This window comes from Callorhinchus milii, unplaced genomic scaffold (assembly GCF_018977255.1).
Source record: "Callorhinchus milii isolate IMCB2004 unplaced genomic scaffold, IMCB_Cmil_1.0 Scaffold4, whole genome shotgun sequence".
Lineage (NCBI taxonomy): Eukaryota > Metazoa > Chordata > Chondrichthyes > Chimaeriformes > Callorhinchidae > Callorhinchus > Callorhinchus milii.
The window spans coordinates 24,284,315-24,311,420 of record NW_024704745.1 but is presented as its reverse complement, the minus strand read 5'-3'; the positions used below and the strand labels follow the sequence as shown (position 1 = coordinate 24,311,420).

At 39.3% G+C, this 27,106-nt stretch overlaps 1 protein-coding gene across 2 annotated transcripts in view; it reads left to right on the top strand.

The window, feature by feature from the left end:
• Window positions 1-26,735, top strand: part of bcl9 (BCL9 transcription coactivator) — a 243,889-nt gene extending 217,154 nt beyond the window's left edge. Inside the window, exons 9-13 of one of the 2 annotated variants that reach the window (XM_007891804.1) lie at window positions 110-209; window positions 7,908-10,167; window positions 16,904-17,029; window positions 20,337-20,588; window positions 24,722-26,735. In XM_007891804.1, the coding sequence (XP_007889995.1) occupies window positions 110-209; window positions 7,908-10,167; window positions 16,904-17,029; window positions 20,337-20,588; window positions 24,722-25,851 (3,868 nt within the window). In that variant the 3' untranslated portion in view covers window positions 25,852-26,735. The remainder of the gene's footprint in view (window positions 1-109; window positions 210-7,907; window positions 10,168-16,903; window positions 17,030-20,336; window positions 20,589-24,721) is intronic. The other variant, XM_007891807.1, reaches the window with a different exon arrangement.
• Window positions 26,736-27,106: the final 371 nt, after the last annotated feature.

Here is a 27,106-nt window from a genome sequence, read left to right as displayed (position 1 = left end):
TCACCTTTTTAATACATATTTGATGTCCATTCCAGTGGTAATCTTTATAAATTATTTTTGTTGTCAGACTAGCTGTGAGTATACAATTTGTCTCTTTCTTTTAAACCAGAGCTGCTGAAGCTGTCTTGAAGGGACAAGCAGAGTCGATTCTTGCCTTCCATATGCAGAACATTTCCAACACAAAGACAGAAAAAGGCAGTCCACTACTGGTAAGCAATGTTTCTCTTGTTGCCTAGTTTTTACATAGAATTACATTGACTGTATAGCACCACAACAGGCCATTCGAATCTACTCCTCCGTGCCAGAGGAGCCTCCTGTTTATCCCTTCTCCCTATCCCCTCCCAAAGGCCCTTGTATTCCCTTCTCCCTCACTTGTGCATGTTTTAGAGAATAGCATAAGACAAGCTCACAGGAAGAGTTTAGTTCAGAGATTAAAAGGGAGAAAACACTGCAGATGCTGAGAATTTTAAATGAAAACAGAAATTCCAAGTGAAATAACATCAGAACTTGAGAATATTGTGATATAATTTGAGACATTTCCGATCACGTTCCTTGTGTTAATGCAAGGAATCTGCCTTTAACTTTACACTGGTGTTCAAGCGCTATATAAATGAAAATTGTATTGCATTGTCCATTGACTTATCGGTGGTCTTAGTTCACCAAGCTGCTCCCAAAGAAATTCCTTCCCCTTACCAACTCCCCACCTCCATCTTTCAAGGACTCCTATTACTGATACTTTTTGTGAAATCAGCATAATAATAATAATAATAATCCTTGCATTTGATATAGCGCTTTTCACGTCGGGAGGACGTCCCAAAGTGCTTCACAGAGCACACTGTAAAGTGAATTGACTGTATATAATTTTTGTGGGCGAACGCGGCAGCCAATTGCGCACAGCAATGTCCCACAAACAGTCGGAGATTGAAAATGACCAATTTATTATTGTTTTTGATTTTGGAGGGATTATTATTAGGCGTGTGGAGTAAGGAAACTTGCCCAAGGTTTCGCCCTGCCTGGAATTGAACTCAGGTCTCTCGCTTGCAAAGCGAGTGCTCTAACCACTGAGCTACAGGACGCATATTTGCGTCCCACTCTGTTCTAATCCTTAAAAGGATAAATACACAGATAGAATTGTGTAAAGAAAGGGTGGGAGATGGGGAAACAGAATGAACAATGAATGAACTGGAGGAATGAATGAAAATAACATTTTAATTTCTTGAAGTTCAATGGAACAATAGGGTGAAATTTGTTAAGATTCATAATGAATTCAGTGATATAATTAGCATTATCAAACAAATGTAGTTCCATTCCATTCCTAAAGCATCACCAGGTATTAAACACACCTCCGATTTCTGGAGAATGGCTTCTCTTGTTCAGTACTGCATTGTCGCATCTTGCTTCATAAACAGTGCCCTTACCATATGTTTGAGTGATTTCACTGAGATGTAAGGAAAATGTCCAATGCTCTAGTCTTTACACCAGGGCACATTTGCATTTTCTATGCCTATATTCCAAAAGTATTGAATCAATTGATTTTAGCACATGAGGTGGTCTGTAGATTTCATTTTTTCCCTTTGGTGTACAGTTGATGGATGCCCTGAGACTAAAGCTTGAAACTAATACCATTACTTTCAGACTTTTCTCTTCAGTTTGACTTTAGTTTTAAGAGTTAGTGGTGGGGGTGAGGGGATTTCAAACCAATTATTACCAAACCCAAGAGCATTTTCCAGCTGGACAAGAAGGGTTTGTACAGTAAAGTTCATAGGATACCAGTGGAACAGCGTGCTGGATTATGGAGGGCAAACGAGTGGTTTTAACCATGATTACACTCCATTGTTTGGAGGAGAAGAGAGGAGTGGGTGAGATGTTCTTGTGGGACCTCATAATAGTCAGAGACCAGGCAGAGAAGTTTGTGGGAGGGGAAGCAGAGAGAATTTTAAATAAACTTTGGAGGCAAAAATATACCCACCCATGCATTCAGATATTTATGCCCATCACAGTTTTCTGGTGATTATTTTTTTATAAATAAGCCAGGTGCACCTACATGGAGTCCTGTAGCTTAGTGTTTAGAACACTCGCCTCAACAAGCAAGAGGACCTGGGTTCGATTCCTGACAGGGCAAAATGTGGGCAAGTTTCCTTACTCTACACACCTCTGTTTACCTAGCAGTAAGTAGGAACCAGGTTGTTAGTCGATTGGCAGATTGCTTTTCCGGGGGTAATTATTTCCTTCAAAAAATAAAATAATAATATAGTACTAACTTGGTCACTCAATCCACGACTGTTTGTGGTTCATTGCGGTGTGCAATTGGCTGCCACGTTTCACCCACATACAGTCAATTCACTTCACAGTATATTCTGTGAAGTGCTTTGAGATGTTTCGAAGACTTGATGAGGAGCTATATCAAATGCAAGGCTTATTATTATCTTGATTCCATTTAAAACACTTCTTTCACCCTGTCTGATTTTGCTTTAAGAGGTTCCTCTGTTTCCGAGTTAGCTGGCAGTGGCAGTGTGTACCTCTGTCAGAAAGTGCTGCTGCTGTCACGGGGACAGTGTGTTTCTTTTGTTGCGGCTGTTAATGTGGACGTGGATCAGTGCTGTTTCAGACTTGCATCTCACACTAGTCAACGGTGCTTCTGAGACCCTAAACTCCATTTAGCTTCTGCTTTTAAGTCTGGTAAATTTCAGTCTTAATTTGGAAGTCTTTATTCGACCTGCAGAAGGAAATCCACTACAAGATTAAAAATTTTAACAATTCTGCACAATATATTTTAAGACCATGATCTAACCCTAATAACATGAAAATTTTCTGGCCTCTCATTGCATAGTCACGAGTCTTGAAATGTGGTTTAATACCACTGACTGTACTCTCCCTTCTGTTCATTTCTCCCCGGTCAAACTCAATTTGACAAGGAGATAGAACTAAAATATATTTGAATAAACTTGCATTCTTATGGCGGAGGTGATTGGAATATCCTAATCTGCTCCCCATTTGACCTTGACGCTATGCTTTATCTGTCTTATCTGTCTGGAATAGAACTGCTCATTATAACCTCTCAGCTTGTATTGAAGAAAGCTGCTACCTGCTGTGACCCTCTTTTGTGTCCTGCCTTTTTTTATTAATATTACCAACCTAGTTTCCTTAGTGGCCTTGAAGCCAGTTGACCAGACAGCTGAGTTGCAAATTGTGGAGCTGCAGTAGCCCTTTGGTGTATGGGACAATCTGTGCTATTAAACTGAGGCATTAAAACCTGCTGCTTATCTTTCGGAAACAGAACGATTTTCTCGTTTCAAGCAATCTGAATAATTTGATATTCCAGAATTTCCCCATATTTACAGTCACATGATGTTATTTTTATTATTTAAGTGGCTAGCCACCATCTCGTTTGACCAACATACATCTCCTTGTCATTTTTGTCCATTAATTCAGGAAGCCAGACTTCTTGTGGTGGAGGTTTCCTGGCTTCTATTTGACGCCATACCTGGTTAATGTTCAGTTATTTCATGGAATATAGGCACAGGAATGTGGGACTGGTAAGTAGAAACAAGCCTGGTACTATTTTTAGTTTTCAGTCTTTTATTGACTTGCTTAGGCATTTGATTCCCTTTTATTCCCCATTATTTAATCCCTTTTGGCTCAGAAGTGTCAGACATGAAATCAGTGTGCTCAGATCTTTGCCCCGTATTCTTGATGAGCGCATTGCCTGAAGATTTGTAGGTACATGATGGAGACTCATCTGTTCTCTTTGACCGTGCCTTCAGCTCCCCTCTCGACTCTCTTCCTCCTCCTCGCTCCCTCCCTTCCCTCCCCTCACCCTGACCATTTCCCCCCTCCTCTCTCCCTCCCTTCCCTCCCCGCACCCTGACCATTTCCCCCCTGCTCGGGTCATGACCCAACTGTGCAGCGCCTTGGGACATCCTCCTGACGTGAAAGGCGCTCTATAAATGGAATCTTGTTGTTGTTGTTGTTGTTAATTGTTAGTTCATCTTCTACTTCTCTGTGGGGGAAGTCTGCCAACTGCTCAATGTTGTGTCTCTGATTGCAGGACTTAAGATTGTATTCTCAATGTCAAGATTGAAGGGCTCCAACCTGGGTCAATATGGACTGTGGTACTGCATTGGCCCTAACCCTTTCATTTAAAACATTTTATCGAACAAATTCTCAGTTCAGTGAAGACATTCTGGCATATGCATAAGGGGATTTATTTTGCTGTGAATAGCCATGACTGTTTGTGGGACTCTGCTGTGTGCAATTGGCTGCCACGTTTTGCCCACAAAATTGCAGTCAATTCACTTTACAGTATAGTCTGTGAAGCGCTTTGAGATGTATTGAAGACATGATAAGGCACTATATCAAATTCAAGGATTATTATTATTAAATTAAGTTCAACCAGGCTGTAGAATGAAATATATTGTGGTTCAATTTTATTAACAAGAATGAATTTTCTTTGCACTTTGCAGGGAGGTTGGGGTAAAATCTTTGGGGAAGATTTGAAATGATCTGAATTTTCGTTGCAACTGTGATGTAGTATCGTCTCCCAGATAAATATCTTCTAATTTTAATGTCAAAGACATTAAAGTAAAGTAATCAAAGTAATTCTAATGTCAATACCGAAGTCTGCTGTCTAGCTATTACAGCGCCAGTGCATCTATAGATTTCAGTTATTGCATTAAATCTTGAGATATCTGCACGACAGAATTTTTATTATTATCTTTAATTTATCTGAAGACTTATAACCATTTGTGCCAAATAATTTCTTTAGATGCCAAAAAAGATAATGTGGGAATCACCTTAATACAATCACTAAAATTCAATGTATTAAAATTCTGGACCTTCTCCAGCTCAGGTTAATGGCAATATTTATTTGCCGAATTTTCTGAACTCCCAATAAACTTTACTGTGAACCGGTGGTGGATAATGGATTTGTTTATTGTTCTAGAATAAATAGATTATTTATTGATCAGGGGCCTGACTTGTGATTAATAACCTTTATGGTTTAAACTGCACCCTGTATAATAATGGTAAACGATGGTTCACCCTGAACCTATCATGTATATTGCTGAGCATTGAAGATGAGGCCTCATTTGAGCAAGAGTAGTTAGATCTAAAAGAATCTACTAAGGTAGATTTTGGTAATTAATTTCTAAATTTTGGTAATTAATTTTTAGATTTTGGTAATTAATTTTTTAAATGCCAAACGAGACAGCCACACATTGTACTGCAGCAGTCCCATATTGAAAGCCAGCTACTTGCCAAGGGAGGCGTGTGTTTGATGTGAAAATCAGTCCCCAAAACTTGAATTCAAATTAAATCACTGTAGATCCTGGCAGTTGTGAAATCAATTGACAGTAAGGTGTACCCAACCTTTGATCACCTGAATGGTATGCCAATGTTATTTTTTACAGTATAGTCTAACGTCTACTGTTTGCATGCCAAAAGATTGTTTGCCCCTAGCTTCTTCAATATACTAGAATCAGTCAGTTCAAGTTGTCAGGCACTAAGTGAAAAACAACAACAAATTACATTTGTAAAGCACGAATTCAACAGAGAGATTGCATGTAGTCACAAAGAAGTAGCACAAATCGACTACGTCTGCCTTAGTTGACTTACATTATAAATTAAATGTATTTGCTGTGATACATTTAATTTGATGGTGCACCCTTTCCCCTCTGCTTGAGTAAATTTATTCTGCTTTCAAGTTCTAATACCTCTTTAGGTAAACTTGCTCAGACCAATGTCCCATGATGTTGAATGAGCTCGGGCTCAGCACTAAGAGTGACACAAGAACAAGGCCAAACTTTCACTAAACACATATTACCAGAACCTAAGTACTTTCTTTTTGGAGTCCATCATTTTCTGCCCCTCTTCAATCTCGATGGACTAACATCTTGAGCAATCTTAGGTCCAAGGATTGTAATCCATTCTCACAGGTTGAGATTCAGCTTATTCAGTTAACCCAATCCTTTCAAGAGTTATGATTTCACGTTTTCACTTGTGCATTTAACACTGTTAAATCCGATAACTTTTGTTTCATCTTGTCATTAAAATAATAATAATAATCCTTGCATTTGACATAGTGCCTTTCACGTCGGGAGGACGTCCCAAAGCGCTTCACAGAACACACTGTAAAGTGAATTGACTGTATATTTGTGGGCGAACGCGGCAGCCAATTGCTCACAGCAATGTCCCACAAACAGTCGCAGATTGAAAATGACCAATTTTTTATTATTGCTTTTGGTTTTGGAGGGATTATTATTAGGCGTGTGGAGTAAGGAAACTTGCCCAAGGTTTCCCCCTGCCTGGAATTGAACTCAGGTCTCTCGCTTGCAAAGCGAGTGCTCTAACCACTGAGCTACAGGACTTCATTCACCATTAAGTAGAAGAAGTAGAGGCTTAGTTCACTATATCCAAATACATTTAATTTTGCTAAGGACATATTAGCTGGTGAAATTGTTATGTGCAAAGAACCATGAAAAATGACTAGACTTTGATTTTGTTCCCCATAATCCTTAACAACATGATTAGTACATGGTCCCTACCTACACCCCAGTCTCACATCAAAGATGCAAACAGACATGGGCCTTAGCCAATTAATCCAAAATGTATTTATTAATAGACAAAACTATTTAACTATTTAACATACAGCTAGAAACAAATAATAATAATAATCCTTGTATTTGATATAGTACATTATCATGTCCTCGACATGCCTCAAAAGTGCTTCACAGAATACACTGTAAAGTGAATTGATTGTATATTTGTGCATAGCAGTGTCCCACAAACAGTCATGGATTGAAGTGACCAATTTATTTATTATTATTTTTATTTATTTTTTGCAATGAACTAGTTAAGTAAAACAAGTTTTCAAAAGATTCTTACAAAATAAAGCATAAACCTGATGAGGTATGAAGGTTTTATAAGTAGAAAGTCTCAGATTTTATGATGAATTCTCTAAAGGGAGCACTTGTATTCTAGGAAGCACTGGTCTACTGAAAAGAAAACAAACATTCCAACTGAAGATCGAAGGGAAATATGTTCTTGTATCTATGAATACCTCTTTAATTTTGGATCCCATCATAGTGAATGCCAAACATGTATTCAAGCATCAATCAGATAGCCATGATATCAGCTCGAAACTAATTTCTTTTTTATGATTCAAAAAAAATTTAATTACAAAATATCTGAAGTCCCCTGCATATAGAAGAATGAAGATGAATTGATTCTAAGTTAATTTGTTCAATTGAATGATTGTATCCTTGAATGACAGTGCATAACATATTAAAAACATTGAAATTACTTGTCATTGGATCCCAGACTGCAGTATCTGGTTGCATAATCAAAGTCTTTCATTACTCCTTTGCATGCACAAATACTTAATATTTGCAAGGAGCTCAAACACTTGTAAACTACTCAAGGTGGGAGCAATCTGAAGTGATGAATTTATTACATGAGCAGGATACTGACATTATATAAAGCATATCTGCTAAAGTGTGTTCTTTCTCAACCTCCCTCTCCAAGTCTGCTTGTATTAGTGTTCTAAGTAGGCCCAAAATTATACATAGTCATAGACTGTGAAACCATTTTGTCTTAAGGTTTGAGACCACACAGAATTGTGGAAAAATTTTCAATGCAATTTAATCAAATCCATTTTCTTAATTTGAGAATTAGCTTTTTTGAAGAACTGCAAAAAATAGCTTCCAAATGAAACCGTGTGTTTGATACTCACTTTAAGATTCAACAATTCTGCGTGATCTTAAATTTGGAGATGAAATGATTTTATAGGCTAAGATTATGAAGAATGTTATGCCTTATACTGGTGTATTTCAAATGGAACTATAATTGTAGATTATTTGCTTTAGATATGTCTTTTGTCTCTGCTAACTTCTGCAAACGCCATTTTACAGCAAAACAACCAAGTACCGGCTCATCGAATTTCTTCACAAAACCTTCAGCAATCATCTCCATCACAGCAGAAGCAAGAGCAAAACCATCAACAGGCATCAAAGATGCAGCAGAACCAATCCCAGCAAGGTCAAGGATCCAAACAAGTTGGTCAGGAGAATGCAGGCATAGACAATAAAGTACATTCTGACGGTAGTCCCCAAAGCTCTGCTGCATTATCTGTTGATGATGCGTGTAGAAGCTCTGCACCTACAAACCAATCATCGACCCCAGTAACGCAAAATGCTTATCCAGCAGCTAGCAGTGCAACAGCTGAAACAAAGAGCGAGTCAAAAGGTGCAACACAACCACCAACTGTAGATGGCATCCTGAATATGGGAGAAAATGCAGAGGGTCTGTCTCAGGAACAATTGGAGCACAGAGAGCGTTCACTGCAGACACTGCGCGACATTCAAAGAATGCTGTTTCCTGAAAATGACAGTTCAGCCGGTCCAAATAGTTGCCCCCAACAGAACCCTGGGTCCCTGGATGCCTCTTCTAAAAAGCCTGAAGGACCTCTGCAGGCAATGATTTCACAGTCGCAAAGTATAGGTAAGCCACCTGGTTCTCGGCCAGATGTTCAACCATTTGGGCCACCAGGTCATCGAGATCTGCCTTTCCCACCTGATGAAATGGGGGCCCCGCAGAATGTTATGAACTCACAGCCAGGACAAGAGCACATGGAGCACATGACGCCAGAGCAGCTTGCGTGGTTAAAGCTACAGCAGGAGTTTTATGAGGAGAAACGGAGAAAACAAGAGCAGGCTGTGCAGCACAGAACTGTTCAGGATATAATGATGCATCAGCATGGTCCAAGAGGTATGATTAGAGGGCCACCACCACCTTATCAAATGAACCCAGGAGAGGGATGGGGACCTGGAGGGCCAGAACCTTTTGAAGGAATGAACCCTCCCAATTCTATGCATCCGAGAGGCATGGCACCCCATCCAGGGGTTCCAGGAAACCCGATGCAGAGAATGCCTGGCTTTACAGCAATGTTGAATCCAGATATGGACACTCCTGGTGGTCCAAATCCAGTTCCAAGACCTGGTATTCCAGGTGTTAACTGGCCAGATGATATGCCAAAAATGCCAGATGGTAGAAATTTTCCACATGGACAAGGCCTCTTCTGTGGGCCAGGCCGAGGAGAGAGATTCCCAAACCCTCAGAACATGCAAGACGAACTCTTCCAGCATCAGTTAGCTGAGAAACAGCTAAGAATGTCTCCTGGAATGGGGATGGAGAATGTTAGGTCAGGGATGGACATGAACAGAATGTTTCAGTCACAGAGGCATTTGGACCCTGCAAATGGTAATATTTTTCCAAGATTACAGGCAGAAGGCATTCCTAGTCCCACCAGAATGGAATTCTCGGGTCCCAAAGGAATGCCGCTGCAACCAGGGCCTGGCAGGGACTTGGAAATGGGGATGGGACCTGCTAGCATGAACATGAATATGAACGTCAACATGAACTTGAATGTGAGCATGAGCTCAAACTCTCAGGCAGCATCGCAGAAACAAGGGCCTGTGGTGAGCCACCCTCACAATATGAGTCCAGATGAAGTTATGAAGATGAGGCAATCAAACAATGCAGAAATAATGTCTAAACAACAGAAAATGTTGCCCTCGCAGTTCAGTGATCAACCACCAGACTTCATAGTGTCACGATCTTTCCCTGGCATGCCTCAGGGTCCAGGAGCAATGAGAAATCCAAGGGATCAATTTGTGTCTGAACAAAGGACTAATGCAGGAGGCAATTCTAGGCTCAGTCACATGCCACCTCTACCTCCAAATCCGTCCAATAATCCGAGCTCTCTCAATGCAATACCCCCTGTTCAGCGCAATCTTGGCCGTAAACCATCAGACTTGAATGTTTCCAGTCAGGTGAACTCTCCAGGGATGAATCCATTAAAGTCGCCAACAATTAGGCAGGTGCAGTCCCCAATGGTCGGTTCACCCTCAACTAATCTCAAGTCTCCACAAACACCGTCTCAGCTCGCTGGCATGTTATCCGGTCAGGCCTCTGCAGTATCCATCAAATCTCCCCCAATCCTTGGGTCTGCAGCTGCTTCCCCTGTCCACCTCAAATCACCATCTCTCCCAGCTCCATCTCCTGGATGGACATCGTCCCCCAAACCTCCACTACAAAGTCCAGGCATCCAGCAGAACAACAAGCTCTCTCTTAGTTTAACATCACCTGGATTAATGGGGACTATGGAATCAGGTATTTACTGATCATTCCTAATTTATTCATAGCCTTATCTATTAATTTTGCATTTGATAGAGCGCCTTTCACATCAGGCGGACATCTCAAAGCGCCTCATACAATTTACTGTAAAATGTAGTGACTGTGTAGTTTTATGAAGAAGGCAATAGCTTATTTGTTGTTTTGATATTTGCACCTTTGCAGTTGCTGGTGTTTATGCTGATAACCAGTGGTCTAACGCAAATCTGTCCTGTGCAGTAATCATGTCCAGTTTCTGTGAGATTCCAAACTGCTGTTTTGTGTATTTGTTTTCTCTTTACCATAATTTTTGGGTATCAAACCAATGGTATTCCAAACAGTTTTCACTTACACATTGCCAAGATTCTGTCCTTAAAAGGAAGGTGTCATAATTTTTGGGTATCAAACCAATGGTATTCCAAACAGTTTTCACTTACACATTGCCAAGATTCTGTCCTTAAAAGGAAGGTGTTTTCCAGATTGTCCTGACCCAAAGCATCTTTATTCAGCAATTTCATCCTCAAGGATTTATTCCTGATGGTAATATTATTGGAAACATTTGAGACTTGTAAACATAGATTAAGGATGAGATTCTCCAATGATTGGGCTCTGAAGCATGACTTACTGGACTTGGTGGAGCTGCTCAAGACATGGCCAGTTTCTTCCCAAACTACAAGTCACCAGAGCAGTTTAGTGCAGGAGTTGGTGGGTCTGAGACTATCACAATGATAGTTCCTTGTTATAAGAGGAAGTTGGCTAATTTTTCCATGTGGTATGAGTACATCCACCAAAAGTAGTTTCTATAGATTTTATATTCCATTTAAAGTGATGGTGTCAAGAGATAAGCACTCAAAAGAACATTGCCAAGACTACAAACAGATTTTCTTTTACTCTTGGTGTTAGGATATTTATTTAAACCCTCTGTAGTATTACATATTGACAGCAGTATTTTTTTATTCACAACCCTTACTTGTTTGTGGGACATTGCTGTGCGCAATTGGCTGCCACCTTCGCCCTCAAATATACAGTCAATTCACTTTACAGTGTGTTCTGTGAAGTGCTATGGGACGTCCTCCCGACGTGAAAAGCGCTATATCAAATGCAAGGATTATTATTACTTTTGCTGGAGGTAATAAAGTTCCACCTGGCTGCTATTACAGCTCAAAATATACTCTTTTGGTTTATGAACATCTTATGGCCTCTAGGTTTAGACTGGAAACCTAAAAACGTAAGGTTTCCATTCATCTAATAGTCCCTGTCACACAAAGTTTATGCCAGACCTATTTGAGTCAGTGATATGCATATGATCATAGTCCCTTGTTTTGAAAACAATTAAGTCTGGTCCAGAGAAGTGAGCTTCCTGCCTTGATGGTGGACACCAGTTAGTGCCGATATCATGAGATGGTATCACAAGCTTGTGAGTATCACTCGACTCAGGAGAGAACTAGGCAGAAATTTCAATTGCCAGAACTTCCACTTTGGAGCAAAAATACAAGATAACCTCTCTATGGCTATCTTTGTATATGAAGGATGAATTTTATTTTCTCTCCTTCATGAATGGGGAAGTTGCCAATTAAAAAAAATCTAGCATTTGATATAGCGCTTTTCACGTCGGGAGGACGTCCCAAAGCGCTTCACAGAACACACTGTAAAGTGAATTGACTATATATTTGTGGGCGAACGCAGCAGCCAATTGCGCACAGCATTGTCCCACAGACAGTCGTGGATTGGAAATGACCAATTTATTATTGTTTTTGGTTTTGGAGGGATTATTATTTATCATTAATCACACCATATGGAACCTTGAAAAGTAAGCCTAAAAAATCTCAATCAATAGGAAAATGTAAGACTATTATTGTGCTTATCCTTTCAAAGCAAATTATTTCATAGACTTTGTTGACGTTTCATTTACAAATCTGTCCAATGCCTTGGGTCGTCTTCCCAAAGTGAAATGTAATTTTGTATTGTATTGTAATTATGTAACAAAAATTCTAATAGCCTATTTTAGTACCAAATTTGCCACTTTGAATATGTTCAAATGCAAAAATGCAAGTCATTATTGTTGTTGACTTACTTTTCTTGTGGTCTAACCTCTGCTAACCACTCAATTGCATGCTTGAATCTTGCCACCTCATTAAATGCAAATAAGTCATGCAAGGGAAGGGCAAGCATCTTAAGCACGCAGTGGTTTCACGAATAATAGTCCTTATATTTGGTATAGTCCATCCAAATACATTTCTATCTGGTATATCTACATCTGGCCCCCGATCAGGACTGCCTTCATCCATCTCTGCCATATTGCCCACTTTCACCCCTATCTTGCTTCAAATGCTGCTAAAAATCTCATTAATGCTTTATCGCCTCCCACTTTATTTTCCCAATGCACTCCGAGCCGACCTCCCAGCTCCACCATTAACGAGATCCAAATATTTCACAATTCCACTGCCTCACCCGTATCAGGCTCCGTACCCTCATCACCCCACTACTTGCCAGGCTCTACTGGTTCCCTGTTGTAGAACGGATCAACTTCTTCACTCTCACTTTGAAATCTCTTCATGCCCTGGCACTTCCCATCCTCTCCAATCTGTTGCATATTCCACCACCACCTTCGCTCAGCTGGCATGGGTCTGCTGCATGTTTCTCTTCCAATCGATTCCACAATTGGCAACAATGTTTTCAGCCACGATGCCCTGAATATCTGGAACTTATTGCCTTAATCCTTCCCTGCCCCTTCTTTTCCTGTCTACAAATCACACCTGAAAACTTTTCTCTTTGACTGTGCCTTTGATTACCCTCCCCTCCTTTCTGGCTCGAACATCAAGCCTCGCTGATATAAAGCGCTCTAAGACGCTATCCACAAGAAGGTGCTTTGTAAATGCAAGTTTCTATTGTTGTTGTAGCACAATGTCTATCCTCCTTCGGGAGGAAGTAAATGGGGTTTCCTTGGAGTTGAACTGGCACCAAGATGACATGCCTGGCAACAGAATGTCAGAATCAAACTAGTCCTCTGTGACTGTCTCAGTAATCCAGTTTCTGAGCCAGGCGGGTCCTCAGTATTCCAGGGCACTGCTGATGACAGTCTGGCTCATTGGAAGGACCAGGGAGGGCACACTAGTCACTGGGGTCAGGGAGTCATCCCACTCAGCTCCTGATAATCCTGCAAACCAAAGCCGTAAGGGTGGTCATAGCTGGATAAGCAGCGGGAAAGCCTGCCAGACAGTAATATCAATGGTAAGTCATGCAGTTTTAGCTGGTTATACTCTAGGGGTACCCCAATGCACAAGCTGTGGTCTCCAAGCGTTGGCTCTTGCCAACCTACGACTAATTATTTCCGGAATTAGGTAAGCAGGGTGCGACCCTCCAGGGAGAGAATGCGCATTCCATTCTAATAATCTATCTCTGGGATTTTCATGTGCATGGAAATCTCAGCTTGGCTTGGATACTCTTAAGCACGGTGATGGGTGCTTAACACCCAGCTGACCACACACAAAAAAATGTTGTAGCACCTTTCATGTCAGAGGATGTCTCAAAGCACTTTATAGGATATACTGCGAAGTGGAGTGATTGTTTTGTTGGCGAATATATATTTTCTTGGTGAATATATAGGGACATGCACAGAAACTGGTCCCAAATGTCCTATTCACGATTGGGTTATTGAATGCAGCTCAAAGTGGAGGTCAGTAGTTTGTCAGGATCACTTGAGTGAAGGAGTCACAGGTGAAGAGAGAAGAGGAAAAAGAAAAAAAAATTAAAAATTTAAATAAAACCTGATGAATGGGAAAGAACTTCATATATTATTTTTTAAAAAGAAAATTCCTAGAAAAATATTATCTTGGACTTATTAGTAGTGTTTCAGGTGCAGATGGATTGTGCACTGATCTTTTTATACTTTAGTATTACTATATCCTTCAGCGTTCTCATTTCTACTCAACAGAGTGAAGAAAACAGTCAGCAGTGTAGATTGTTTGGCTAGTGAGTTTTGCACTTCCTTTGAGTTATAAACTGCCCCAGAAAAGAATTGTCATCATTAAAATTAAGGCAAACCTATAAACCAGTGAAGCTTTTCATTCTATGTACACCTGTCAGCTCATTCTTCTATATATTCTTCTTGGCCTCTGAACAGACCATGACAGACCAGGATTTTAGAGAGATGCACACACATTGAATTTTAGGTTTGATTACAGGTAATTTTCAGTGCTCATTTTATGGCTTGTATCTGCATTTTAGTGCCATCACCTGAGAGAGAGTAATCAACAGCTGAAATAGGTTATAATAATAATCCTTTTACCTGGAATGCCAAACTATGTCTTGAAGAGCGTCACAAGGTTTCTATAAAGTAATTCTGTAGTGACTACATTTCATTGTGAAAAGTAGCAGCCAATTTGCTCACAAGTATTATTAATTCTTATTAAATATTTGCTCACAAGCAAAAATATTTAATAATAAATAAAATATTTAATAATAAATACATCTTTATTTTTAATGTTTGCTCACAAATATTATTAAATATTATTAAATATTTACTCACAAACAGTCATGAAGTGACTGAAGCATTTTATTTGGAGATTTGTTGATCAGGACATTGGAGAAACTCCCTTTTTAACCATGGTACTTAAAGTTGTTCAGGTGGATGTTAAAGATCCCATATCACTATTTAAATCAAAGGTTCAAGATAAATCTCTTCCATTGCTTATACAATCTAGAGAATTTCAAAATTAAGTTTGGTTTCACCTAATTTTCTTAATTTATCTCTTTCTCTCCAATCTTTGTAACCTTGGTGCTGAACCATATTCTATGCCTCAGCCATTCACCTAGGTTTCTCAATAATAAAAAATAAAAAGCTATTGTGACCAGGTGCTTCATAACTTGGTGCCTGTTTGTTTAGCAATAGTGTCAGTCACTGAGATTAGTGCATACGCACATCATGCTATCCTAGAAGTCCTAATATAAAAACAAAAGACATTAAAAACTTATTTTGTACATAAGCCACCCTCACATGAAAGATTGGAGACAGTTAAATAATTTAAATACTAAAGACTACACTGTATTGAACTATATATATATTGTAGCTAACTATATTTTGCTGCCTTGCCTCATCTGTTGATCAGGTATGGGCACAAGAATACATCAGGTCACAGACCAGAAGTCACGATCGTAGCTGGTGTTTTGCTTTTCAGCCGTTTATCAGCTGCAATAAAAGAAATGTCCAAGAAAATGTCAGAAACCAATCGTCACCACGAAAAGGATATTTGCCAGAATTTGGGATTTAGCCCATCACCCCCATTAAAAGTGAACTTGGTAGCAAATTCACAATACTGCATTTCTGATTCCAAAACAGCCCAAAAAATTAAACTTTAGTAAGAGCTCTTTCCGAAAACATTGGAGAACACAGCTTTCAGAACACAGATGTGGTTCTGATATTATCAATTCTTTATTCTCATGCACAAAGATAGCTGGTTCTAAGACACAGTATCGCAGAAACTTAGGCTAACCCACTACATTCAGCTGAAATTGTGCAGGTTGTATCCATCCTCGATGTCTAGCTCATCCGAAGCTTCCAAAGCTTTGGGAGCTGAGTAGCAGTTAATCCTGAAACTTGGGCAATTTGAGCACCTTGTGAGTAACTAGTCCCAAATGGAATATTTCCAGAACAGCAGCATCAACAAATGTAGGTTCTGCCTGGAAACCAGGAAGCAGCTGACATCTTTCACTCATGCATGTGACATATTAGCAAAAACCTGCATCAAACCTTTGAGTTACCTATGGGTTTAATAGGTGACAGGTTGCAACAACCTTCTGTCAGTTATGGTTGTAAGGAATTGAGTCTCTCCAGTTATATATTTTTAGCTCTTTGACTGGTCAGATCCTCCAGTAACCTGGACTCATCAATATTTGTGAAACTCAACTGGGAAATGATAATAAGGCACATTGTCCTTTGTGAAGTTTTAGCAGTAAAGATTTGGTATTAATGTTCCTGGTATCCCATTATTTCCATAAAGGAGAGAGTTCCTGTTCGGACATCCAAAACGGTATGCTACAACTCCACTGGTAGGTAACAAGTTGCATCTTGTTACGTTGAGTAGTGTAACAAAGCAAATCTCTGACACAACACACGCACCTCTGTTAGCAATTAGAATGTTGAAGCTCCTTTTCCTCCTTTGTTTCGACCTCTGATTTAAGTGCTCTGAGATGAAAGGCGCTTTATAAATGCAGGTTGTTGTTGTTTTTGTTGCTGTTATTGATGCAAGGTTGCAAAAAGAATCATCCTTCTAGCCACACATTGGTTTTTGATCCATTTTCTCACTTGGACGTTTTCTTTCTATTTCTATCCAGAGTGATACTCATTCAGGTGGAAGGTTGACTTTGCTACCATAAGGTATCCACTGTATCAGTTTCCAGTTATCAGGGTCTGCCTCTAAGTCTGAAGCAATGGTGTTTTACAGAAAATCTACCACAAAAGCAAATAGCAACGGTTTATTGTCTGGAACCAAAGGCACTATATACAAAAAAAGAACTTTGATATGTCAAAACTTTTGAAAGACAGGGTAGAAATGAAGCACAAAATGATAGGAGGTAAGTGAAACTGAGGTGTTGATGTTTGGGGATAGAATGTATAGGTGATGGGAGAACTGGATAGGACTATCAGAACCATTGTTACAGGGGACTCAATGGGGAGCTATCTGGATAGTGGATTATGGAGGGAGAATAATATTAATGGGGCTTTTATTTTTTCCAGGCCCAAGGGCAAGGGATCTAGAAATGAGGGCTGACGAGGGAGAGGGGGTTGAACCAGTTGGAGCATTACATATGAGACCAAATGATAACGTGGACAGAAGGTCGGAAGAACTAAAAGAATATAAAGGTATGGTGGGCAAGTTTAACCAGGGGATTACTTTCAGTGCTGTGTGGGATATGGAAGAGCGAGCAGGATATCAACTCTGGTGCATGCAGTAAAATAAATGTATTGGGTAGTTGACTTAAAACATAAAAACAGCAATTGAGATTCTTCAACCTTGATTTGATGGGAAAAGGGTCAAGACTTTGGCCACCATAATTGAGCAAATACTTATTGTTGACAAGTGGTAATACAAAATGTACTGGGAAAACAGAAATCTAAATGAGGATTATAAGGGTAAGCTTAACGATGCCTTTGACTCTGTGTCTAAAAGTTTTATGTTGTGGCATTGAGCTCCACAGATAAGAAGGCTTCCTTGTGGCATGTGAGTTAACCAACCTCATTTAAGGTGCTCATTCTCATGGAGTGCATTTTTATGTGTGCTTGTGAATGTTACACAGGTACAGAATTTGCTTCTGTGTCGCGTCTCTTAATGTTCAGAAGGGAAAAAAAACTTACGAAAATATTATTGAATGTTATCAATATTCATCTAAAGAGCATAGATGAGTTCATGCCCTATAGATTATCATTGTGATTTTAGAGGCAATACCTCATGTTTTGCAAATATGTTGGAATGCTTTGAGCTAGTGACTGAATTAACAAACATTAATTTCCAATTGATCTTCAATTGATTCAATTTTTCAATTTTCAAGAATTCCAAGTCAGAGATTTATAAACAAAATTACTTTTCTCATGTCTCAGGCCAGTTTTATTTCTAATCTTAGATTACTGCTCAATACACTTATCTGTCAAAAGTTCTTTCTTCATTTTAACAATGATTTCTTCATTTGTTTGACTGTAGCTGTGACAATTTAAAAATTGATATGCAAAACAGCCTGGGTGAATTTATAGATAGGAACTGAATTGAAGGTCAAAATTATAGATGCAGATGATCAAATAATCCATGGACTACTTTGGGACCATGGAAATAGGAACAGGGGAATGTTCAGGGTCTGAGAAAGAACTTTGTGGTTTTACTTCATCTTGACATTTCCGGTTTCTTACAGATTTCATGTTACTGCTTGCTACCATAATTGTTGTCAGCTGAAGAGAAACAATTGTGTTTTATTACCAATTCGTAGAAAATGTTTTTAAGATACACTTAGATTCTGGTTTTCATATCTTTCAATCAATTCCGTCATGAAATACAGGAGCTATTCTAAACCTCTCTTGAATTTGCTGACACTATTTGCATCCATCACCTAATTCTGTGGTGTATTTCATACATTCTATGTGGAAAGTAAATAAATCTGACTGTCTGTTCAGTTATCATCCCTATCAAAACTCTCTTTGTTGGACTTTGTAGGACCTTTGCTACATCATCTGATTCCACAGTTCCCCCAACTTGGTGTCATGTGCAAATTGAACTATCTTACACTGGGTCTGTAAATCCAGGTCATTAATAATTAATAGATATGAGGAACAGAAGGGTCCCAGTAGAGACCCCTGAGGCATCTCACTTAGCACTTCTCCCCAGTTTGACCGAGCTCCCCTAACAAAGCTTCTATGCTTCCTTCCCTTCAGCAAATTCTGAATCCACGACCAAGTCTTGGCCTTGATACCCCGTGACCACAGTTTGTGCAGGAGTCTTTCATGTGGTACTTTGTCGAACGCCTTTTGGAAGTTTAGATATACAAATCATATGGCTTTCCAGTCTATAACATTAACAGTTTCCTATGGGTCAATGGATCTGACTGGCTGATGGTTATAGTACATTCATAGCTTTTCCTTAGGGGAAAAAAACTGCAGTTACTGAATTGGAAAAAAATTGCAGTTACTGGGTCAAACAATAAATCAAACGCAAAACATTTTCTTTCCAGTATTTTGAAATGTTATGGAATAAAGAATGGTTGATGAGAGACTGAATGGAACTTCTTTCTTCTATGTCATAAGAATGGCCCAATATACCCTTGAAGTGGCTTGAGAATTTATACTGGGATTTACTAGTTTAGGACTGACTAACTTCTGCTTTCTTTGCAAGTATATGTATCTTTTGTGGAACGTCTGATTTTAGGTTTATGAGCTTGTGATAATTCTTCTAGGAAAAAAATTAAATTTTCCATACATGACTTGCACTTAATGACGTGGCATTCATGTAGGATAATGTCTCAAAACACTTCACAGAGATGGAATGGAAGCCTGCCTGAGCAGGGTAGGAGATTTGGGGTGGGGGATTCAGAGGGAGATGACAGAAGGCACAGTCAAAGAAGTATATATTTTTTTAGAAGGATTTTGAAAGTAGATTGAGAGGGTGTGCGGCCAGAAGATTTTTTTTTCCAGGTTTTTATGGATTGAATATTTCTTGATTGATGGCATTAATCAAGGAAATATTCAATCAAGGACATTTATTTTGTTGGCGGACCGAAAAGAATGGCCGCCATTGGGCTATGGAGTTCTGAATAATCTGGGCCAGTGAAAAGAGAGTTAGAGAAATCAAGTCTGTATGTGACAAAAGTGTTAATGAGAGTTTTGGCTGTGTGGGTTGCAGCATCTAGGTTGCTGTGAATCAATGCTATATAAAAATACTGTTGGCACAAAACCAGGTCTTGGCCAGTTACCTGTAATGAGTCCCCACTGAAATTCCAGCCAACTATAAGCTTGTAAATAGCTAACTATTAATAATTAACTTAATATTTAACTGAAGTACCAGAATAATATGACACATTATTTGATAGTGGCTTGCAGACAGTGAGATTGAATATGTAATATTTGCAAACCTGAAGTTTCAGTTTTGTGTTCGGGTCCTTTCTAAGCCTGAAAAGTATGACAAAATGTCAGAATATGTAATAATCCTTGTGATTCATAAAGTGCATTATCACATCAAAACATCGCAAAACATTTCACAGTGTTTTTTGTGTTGGGTAGTGACTGCAAACATGCAGGTGAGCAAAGCAGCCAAATTGTGCTCAGCAGTGTCTCACAAACAGTCATGAAGTAAATGTCCAGTGAAAGACTCCCTTCTCATTTTCATTATTGTCATGGAAAATGTAATGGTCACTGAACAGGCACAGGTACCTCAGTTTAATGTTTCACCCAAAGTGTAACCTAGACTAAGAATGCCAGAAAGCAAAATGCTGTGGGGGTTTTCAGTGAATTCCATAAAGAATTCTGCAATTTCAGTCCCAAACCTTATGTCTCTATGAGGAAGAGGAATTTCTGGTTTGTGAATCCCGCATTTTCAAACCAATGTCTTTTTTCTCTCGATTAGTTGAGCTTTCCAAATTGGACTGTGATTGTAACATTCCAGTGTTCATTTAAGTTCTCTTGTTTCCAGGTGTTCCTGCTTCAGTGCAATCGAGTTCTATGAATCTATCCTCAAGTCTTCCATCCAGCAGTCCTTATTCGGTGCCCCCTGAACCAAGCCTTTCCCAGAATCCCTTATCCATCATGATGTCCCGGATGTCGAAATTTGCTATGCCCAGTTCCACACCACTCTACCATGATGCAATCAAGACTGTTGCCAGCTCAGACGATGACTCGCCACCTGTACGGTCACCAAATCTTCAGTCCATCAATCACATCCCAGGTGAATATTCATCAGTCTTCCTGAAGCACGGAGACCCCGTTAGAACATGCTTCATTGGGACTCGAGTTTTACTTATCGCACAGGTCTACTGAACTAGAAGTGTGGTATACCTGACTTTAGGACTACCTGGCTTCCCACACTACAAGGTTGTTATTGCCATCACTTTCTGCAAGTTGTACGTATACGTGATGCATGCAGGAAGTGAAATGCTACTGACATCCCTTAGAAAAATAAGTGACATTGGCAGTGCTTCCGATGCATAGTGTGCATGTGCAACATGCAGGAAGTGATTTCAGTGTTACTTCCTGCGTCTGACAACCCAGAGGATGGAGAGGTGGTTAATATTTTTTCTGTGGACCTGTTATAATGTGGTGTTTTTCTTTAAAATCTGCACCATGGCATTACCTAGGGGTAGTCCTGTATGCTCGTCAGCAAACTAACTTTCCTAAGATGTGGCTTCAGTTAAAATTTGATTTGTTTTAGAGGGAAGTTCTCATTTTTTCATTTCTTTGGAATATTTACTCTGCGTACCATAATTAATATTCAACAATCATCCAGGAATGGCAGTAAATGCTATCGTTGTTGAAATACTATGGGAGAAGGAAGGGAAGATTATTGAGCTATAAATTTACAGTGCCATTTGTGCATTGGTTGATCAAGCTTATATGTAAACACTTCAGGTCATGAACATAAACCTCAGGCAAAACAGTTGGATTATTGCACTCCTCTTCCTCACCATTAACCATTGTCTAGCTTGATCATGTTGTGATAACAATGCGTGAGCATGCTTTCTGTGCACAGTGTAGAAAGAAATGTTGTTTTTAAACTTCTGAAATTCTACTTAAATCCACAATCAGCCATATTCTTTTCCCCACAGTTTTTCTGCAATTATGAATGCTCAGGACCCTGTATAAGTGAAACCTCACAACCTCAGAGATGCTGCAACAATGTACAGCAAGCTTATGAAAATGTTCTTCTAAGCCATCGAGCTAATCTGACAGCTGAAACAGGCTTTTTCCTTTGTGCCCTCATCTTAAGCACAGTGTAGTTCCCAATTTCTAGAGGAGATTTTGAAATCATGAGCACAATGGGCTGTTGGATTGTAAGCCCTCTTTATTCTGAATCTTAATGGCCTATCACATAAATAGGATTTAAGCCATGGTTCAATTCGCTGGTACCATTATGGCAACATTTTCACATAACTACTTTCACTGCACAAAACAACATTATAGTCTGATGTGCTGACTTCAGACGTAAATAAGTGGTATACACCATCTTCTAATTATTTAATTCATGCACAAGTTCATGTGGAATGCATCCTTCAGTTGTTACTTTAATGGATGTGGGCTGACTGAGAAAGGTAGAGCTATTTTATTTGTGTTACGGGCATATCGTGGACCAATTTATCTCAGGCTCTTCTGGATGTTCTGTGGCTGATCCTCCAATTGTTGATTACATTTACAGAAGAATATGTCTTGAAGAAAAACTGAGATTAACATCTTGAGTCAGCCATAGACGCATCCAAAGAATTTATTATTCTTTTGTGCATCGAAAATTCTTTTGTGTATTGCAAATTAGACCCTTTTATGTGCAGTGATTCATGAGGTAATTCACACTGAAAATATCACAAGAAGCAAAATAATGAAATGTCTCCAGATTTACAAATATATAAATAATATGTCTCTCCCTCCTGCTACACACAAACATACAAGTTACTTCAGTGAAAATGTTAGTTTGTATTTTTTCTTTAGAAAAACTACAAACTAACCACAAATGTTTTATTGGTGCATCTTCAATAAAATAAAATGATGTGTTTTATTTAAGAATAATTTTATGAAAGGCTTTCATAAAAAAATCACACAACTACTTTCCCTGGACAAAACAACATTATAGTCTGAGGTGCTGACTTCAGAGACGTAAATAAGTTCTTGAATAGCTATGCCTTGAATAGCTGCATATCAGTGTTAACATGTTCACTGGAATTGTTTCACACTGACCAAACTTCACTGATGTGATTTACATCTACAGTCACTACGATGCACTTCCAGTTACCAATAAAGACTCCAATTGCAAATCCCATTATGAATGTTGCATTTGAGACACTTATTATCAATTGAGGGCCAAAGTAAATGTAAACAGTGTTAAACTTTCATACTACAAATTGTAATTATTGTAGTTTGTACAATTTGCGGGCCTGCATATTAGTTTGTTTATTTGGGTTTGATGAAAATATCACGAAAATGGTGTGAATGTAAAGCAAAACACAATTGTACTGGCATAAGAACTCTGTGAAACTCCTGCTGGTGGTCTTGTTCACAGTGGTGAAGTTCAATTGTTCATCAGTGCCACAACCAGGCACATAGTGGTATTACAACCTTTTTAAAAATATGCATTAAAACCAGGACATTTGCTCTCCTCGTAGTTATTGGGAGGAGCCGAGTCATATAGGCTCAGTGGATCCCAGCTTCAATCTGTGCTATGCTGAGTTAGCTAATCTCATTCGAGGTAATAGCATGATTGCTACAGTTAGCCTACACTTCCTCAAGAGTGGAAAAAATCGCCCAGGGTTCAGGACTCTCTGATGTATGTGTTGTGTGTTGTCAGATGAAAACAAAATCAGATTGTCACTTGATTCCCCTGTCCAAATAACCTGCCAACACTGAGTGGGTTTGCACATCAATATTGGTCACTTGGCGACGTTGTATGGAATAAGTTTGCATTCCATCAATTGAATACCCTCCACTGAGCAACCCAATACTGTGGGGAGAAGGGAGTCCTGTAGCTCAGTGGTTAGAGCACTTGCTTTGCAAGCAAGACACCTGGGTTCAATTCCAGGCAGGGCGAAACCTTGGGCAAGTTTCCTTACTCCACACGCCTAATAATAATCCCTCCAAAACCCCAAACAATAATAAATTGGTCATTTTCAATCTACGACTGTTTGTGGGACATTGCTGTGCGCAATTGGCTGCCGCGTTCGCCCACAAATATACAGTCAATTCACTTTACAGTATATTCTGTGAAGCGCTTTGGGACGTCCTCCCGACGTGAAAAGCGCTATATCAAATGCAAGGATTATTATTATTATTATTATTAAGGGGGAAATACTTTCAGAAGAGGTGAGGGAAGCAAAATATCTGCAAACATCAATAGCAATTAATCAGATCCACCCTAATTTGATAATTAAAAAAAGTCACTTAGCAATACAGTATTGCTTTCCACTGGGAAATATGAGTATGTATCTCAAATTTGAGTAAAAAAGATAAGTGAAAAATGTATGGATAAGAATAATAACTTTATGAAGATGAGACCAAAGTGAATTGTGCATGAACTGTATTCCAAAGTGGAATGAACACAATGCTTGTGAGCTCTCATTTCATTCAACAGAGCTCATGTTCATCACTTCAGTTGCCTAGACAGAAAAAGTACTCATTTTAGAGAATTCTTTTCATATTCCTTCTTGATATTTTCATGCTATAGTTGGGGTCATTGATAGCGTAGATTTGTGTAACTTCATTTGGACATAGGAAGTTATTGTCGCTTGATGGTAAGGTTATGGAATTGGGTGATGTGCGTTCATAATGTTCCATCAAATTACCAATGGGCACTGAATGATTTTAGCATGAGGAAATCGGATACGTTTATGTTTTGATAACTTTCAAAATTGTAACATTTCTCCAAAAATATCAAATCATTTCCTCAGGTAAGAACTTGTAATTCTCTTTCTAAGCTTCAGTTTGAAATGTTTCAGGGAAACATTTTTTCTGATACTCTTGATTTTGTTTGTATTTTGGAGCATGTAATCTGTTGTGCTTTCCATCTATTATTTTTGAGACCTTTCACATTATGTGTTTCTTTGAGATGTCGGTATGACTGTTGTCCTTTTTCGACCCAAGTGGTATTTTGTAGAGCAATATCTACAAAATAGCTATCAACATTTCAGTAAAGGTAATTAATCAAAGCTCAAACTGTGATCAAATGGCTGAAATGCACCAAGATCTTTTTAAATATTGTTCAGATAGTTTTTTTTAAGGGATGATTGAGATCTTAACTCATCTTTCTGATTTCATTGACTGGGAAAAGCACATTTTGAGAATAGCATGAATGCTAAAGATCTGTTTTGTTTTTGCTTACAGGTGTTGTCCATCCAAACCAAATTCGAATATCAGGCCCCAATTCAGCTGGACAGATTCCATCTTTAAGTCCAATGGGAATGAATGTTCTTGGGGGACAACCTCTTTCTCATAACCTGCCCAACCATATGTCTTCTCCAAATCCAATGGGACCTAACATTCCACCACATGGCCATTTGGGGCCCAGCATGATATCACATGGCCCCATGATGCCGCACAGTACCCAAGACCCTTCACTGAACAATCCACAGATGATGCACCAAGGACGCATGGGTTTTCCTCCTGGGCAGCAAGTGTTCCCAAATGTGCAGTCACCACCACATGGTCCAGGCCCACAAGGCGGTTTCCCACCTGGAATGGTTTTTCATGGGGAAGGAGGACCAATTGGCCGTCCTGGCAATCTTACTCAACCTTCTCCAGACCAAGGCCTTTGTAAACCGGTGCCACCAGGTATCCCAGACTCTTTCACTGCTATGGGAAATAGTATGCCTTCAGTGTACAATGACCCGGACTTGCAGGATGTCATTCGTCCCAGTGCGTCTGGAATTCCTGAGTTTGACCTCTCCCGGATCATTCCATCGGAGAAGCCGAGCCAGACACTGCAGTATTTTCCCCGTGGTGATGCTCAGGTTCGCAAGCAGCTGCAAGTTCCAAATCCTGGTTTTTCACACATGCAAGGATTGATGGGAGAACCGAATCCAGGCAGAATGGGACTACCGATGTCCAATGTGGCAGGACACAATGTAATAGTGCAAGAAATGGCCATGAACAATCCTGGCTCCATGCAGGGTCACAATCCTATGAGGCCACCTGGTTTTATGCACCAAGGCATGATGGGGCCTCAGCACCGAATTATGTCTCCACCACAAGGTGTTATGCCAGCACAGGCCAACATGATGAACAACCCGAATGCAGTTATGATTCAAGGGAAGGAAAGGGTTCCTGGAAATCTATACAGCCATCCAGGCCCTGTAGGGTCTCCTCAGCATAGCATGATGATGTCTCTACAAGGTATGGTTGGGCCTCAGCAGAATATGATGATGCCACCCCAAATGAGGCCTAGAGGTATGGCTGCTGATTTAGGCATGGGATTCAATCAAGGACCTGGCAACCCGGGGAATATGATGTTTTAGCTGCTAGGATGGGACACTTGCAAACAGGCAAATTTGAATTGGAAGAGTTGTCCTGGCTCTGACACATACAGAGATGTTTGAAAAACACTGGGATTTCTGTGCATGTGCAAAGCCAAACTGTTACTTGTTTATACAAAAAAAAGTTGAGCATTAAGCTTGAGAAGTCCAGAATGTATGAAATTCTTCAGAATGGAATTTGCATTGCTAGGTCAGTGGTTTTTAGGTTTTTATTCATTTTTAGTGAACCTGGGTAGCATATTTAGCTCCCACTTCTGAAAGCTGCAACCGTATTATATGGATCGCAGTTGATTGCAAGTTGCACCTAACCGTTTATGTTTACTTCATGGACTATTCCTTCAGAACTTTTTTCTCATTGTGTACTGTACTACATTGTAAAAGGGATTTCAACTGTGACTTCGTGTTTGAGGGAGGTGAGCACCATGATTCACAAAGCATCAGTACTGTTTGCGTGGGTTTACGTGTTCATGTTTGTTAGACACTATTTTCGTTTTGTTTTTTTGCGACTCTGGTATATATTAAACCAAATTACAACCTCTCTGACAGAAAAGTATTAACAAAAAAAGCACAAAAAGGCAATTATTGAGTCAAGTAAGAATTTTCAATGCTCTTTACATTGGATGAGCAACAATGGACTGTGGAAATTTCTAAAAGGCATTTGTCCTTTGGTACCTCTGCGACTCTCCTACATTGGGATGGAAGTAGACAAATGATGCACCTCATTTTAAAGCATTGTCCCGCGTTGACAGTGGGATATTGGATTATGTTCCTGTTTCATGTTGTGGCACGATAACATGCAGTAGTATCATTTTTATCCTTTGTTATTGTTATCATTTATAATAAACCCCAAGTGACTTTTTTTGTGGGAGTGGAAAACAAATATAAAAATCCAGGTTTTATTTGTGACTTTTTTTCTTCTTCTCCCCATCTTAAACTATTATGTGTACTCCGTGAAATTTGGTACAGAACCACTTGCCAGGGCTGTGGTGTTGGAAGAAAAATAAAATATATTGTTTCTTATAAAAATGTATTGTCTCCATCTTTTGTTTTAAATGTTTAGCAATGTTTAGGATGATCCATTTGATGGTAACTTGTTGAAGTCTGGTTCAGTACTCTTTCTCGACAATTTTTGCCAATTTGACAATTTCCCTTCTAGAAGCTATTCTGGTTGTTGCTGCAACTGTTAATTGTTTCAATTTATATTGTCTAGTTTGAAGAGGACAATATAAAATAATGT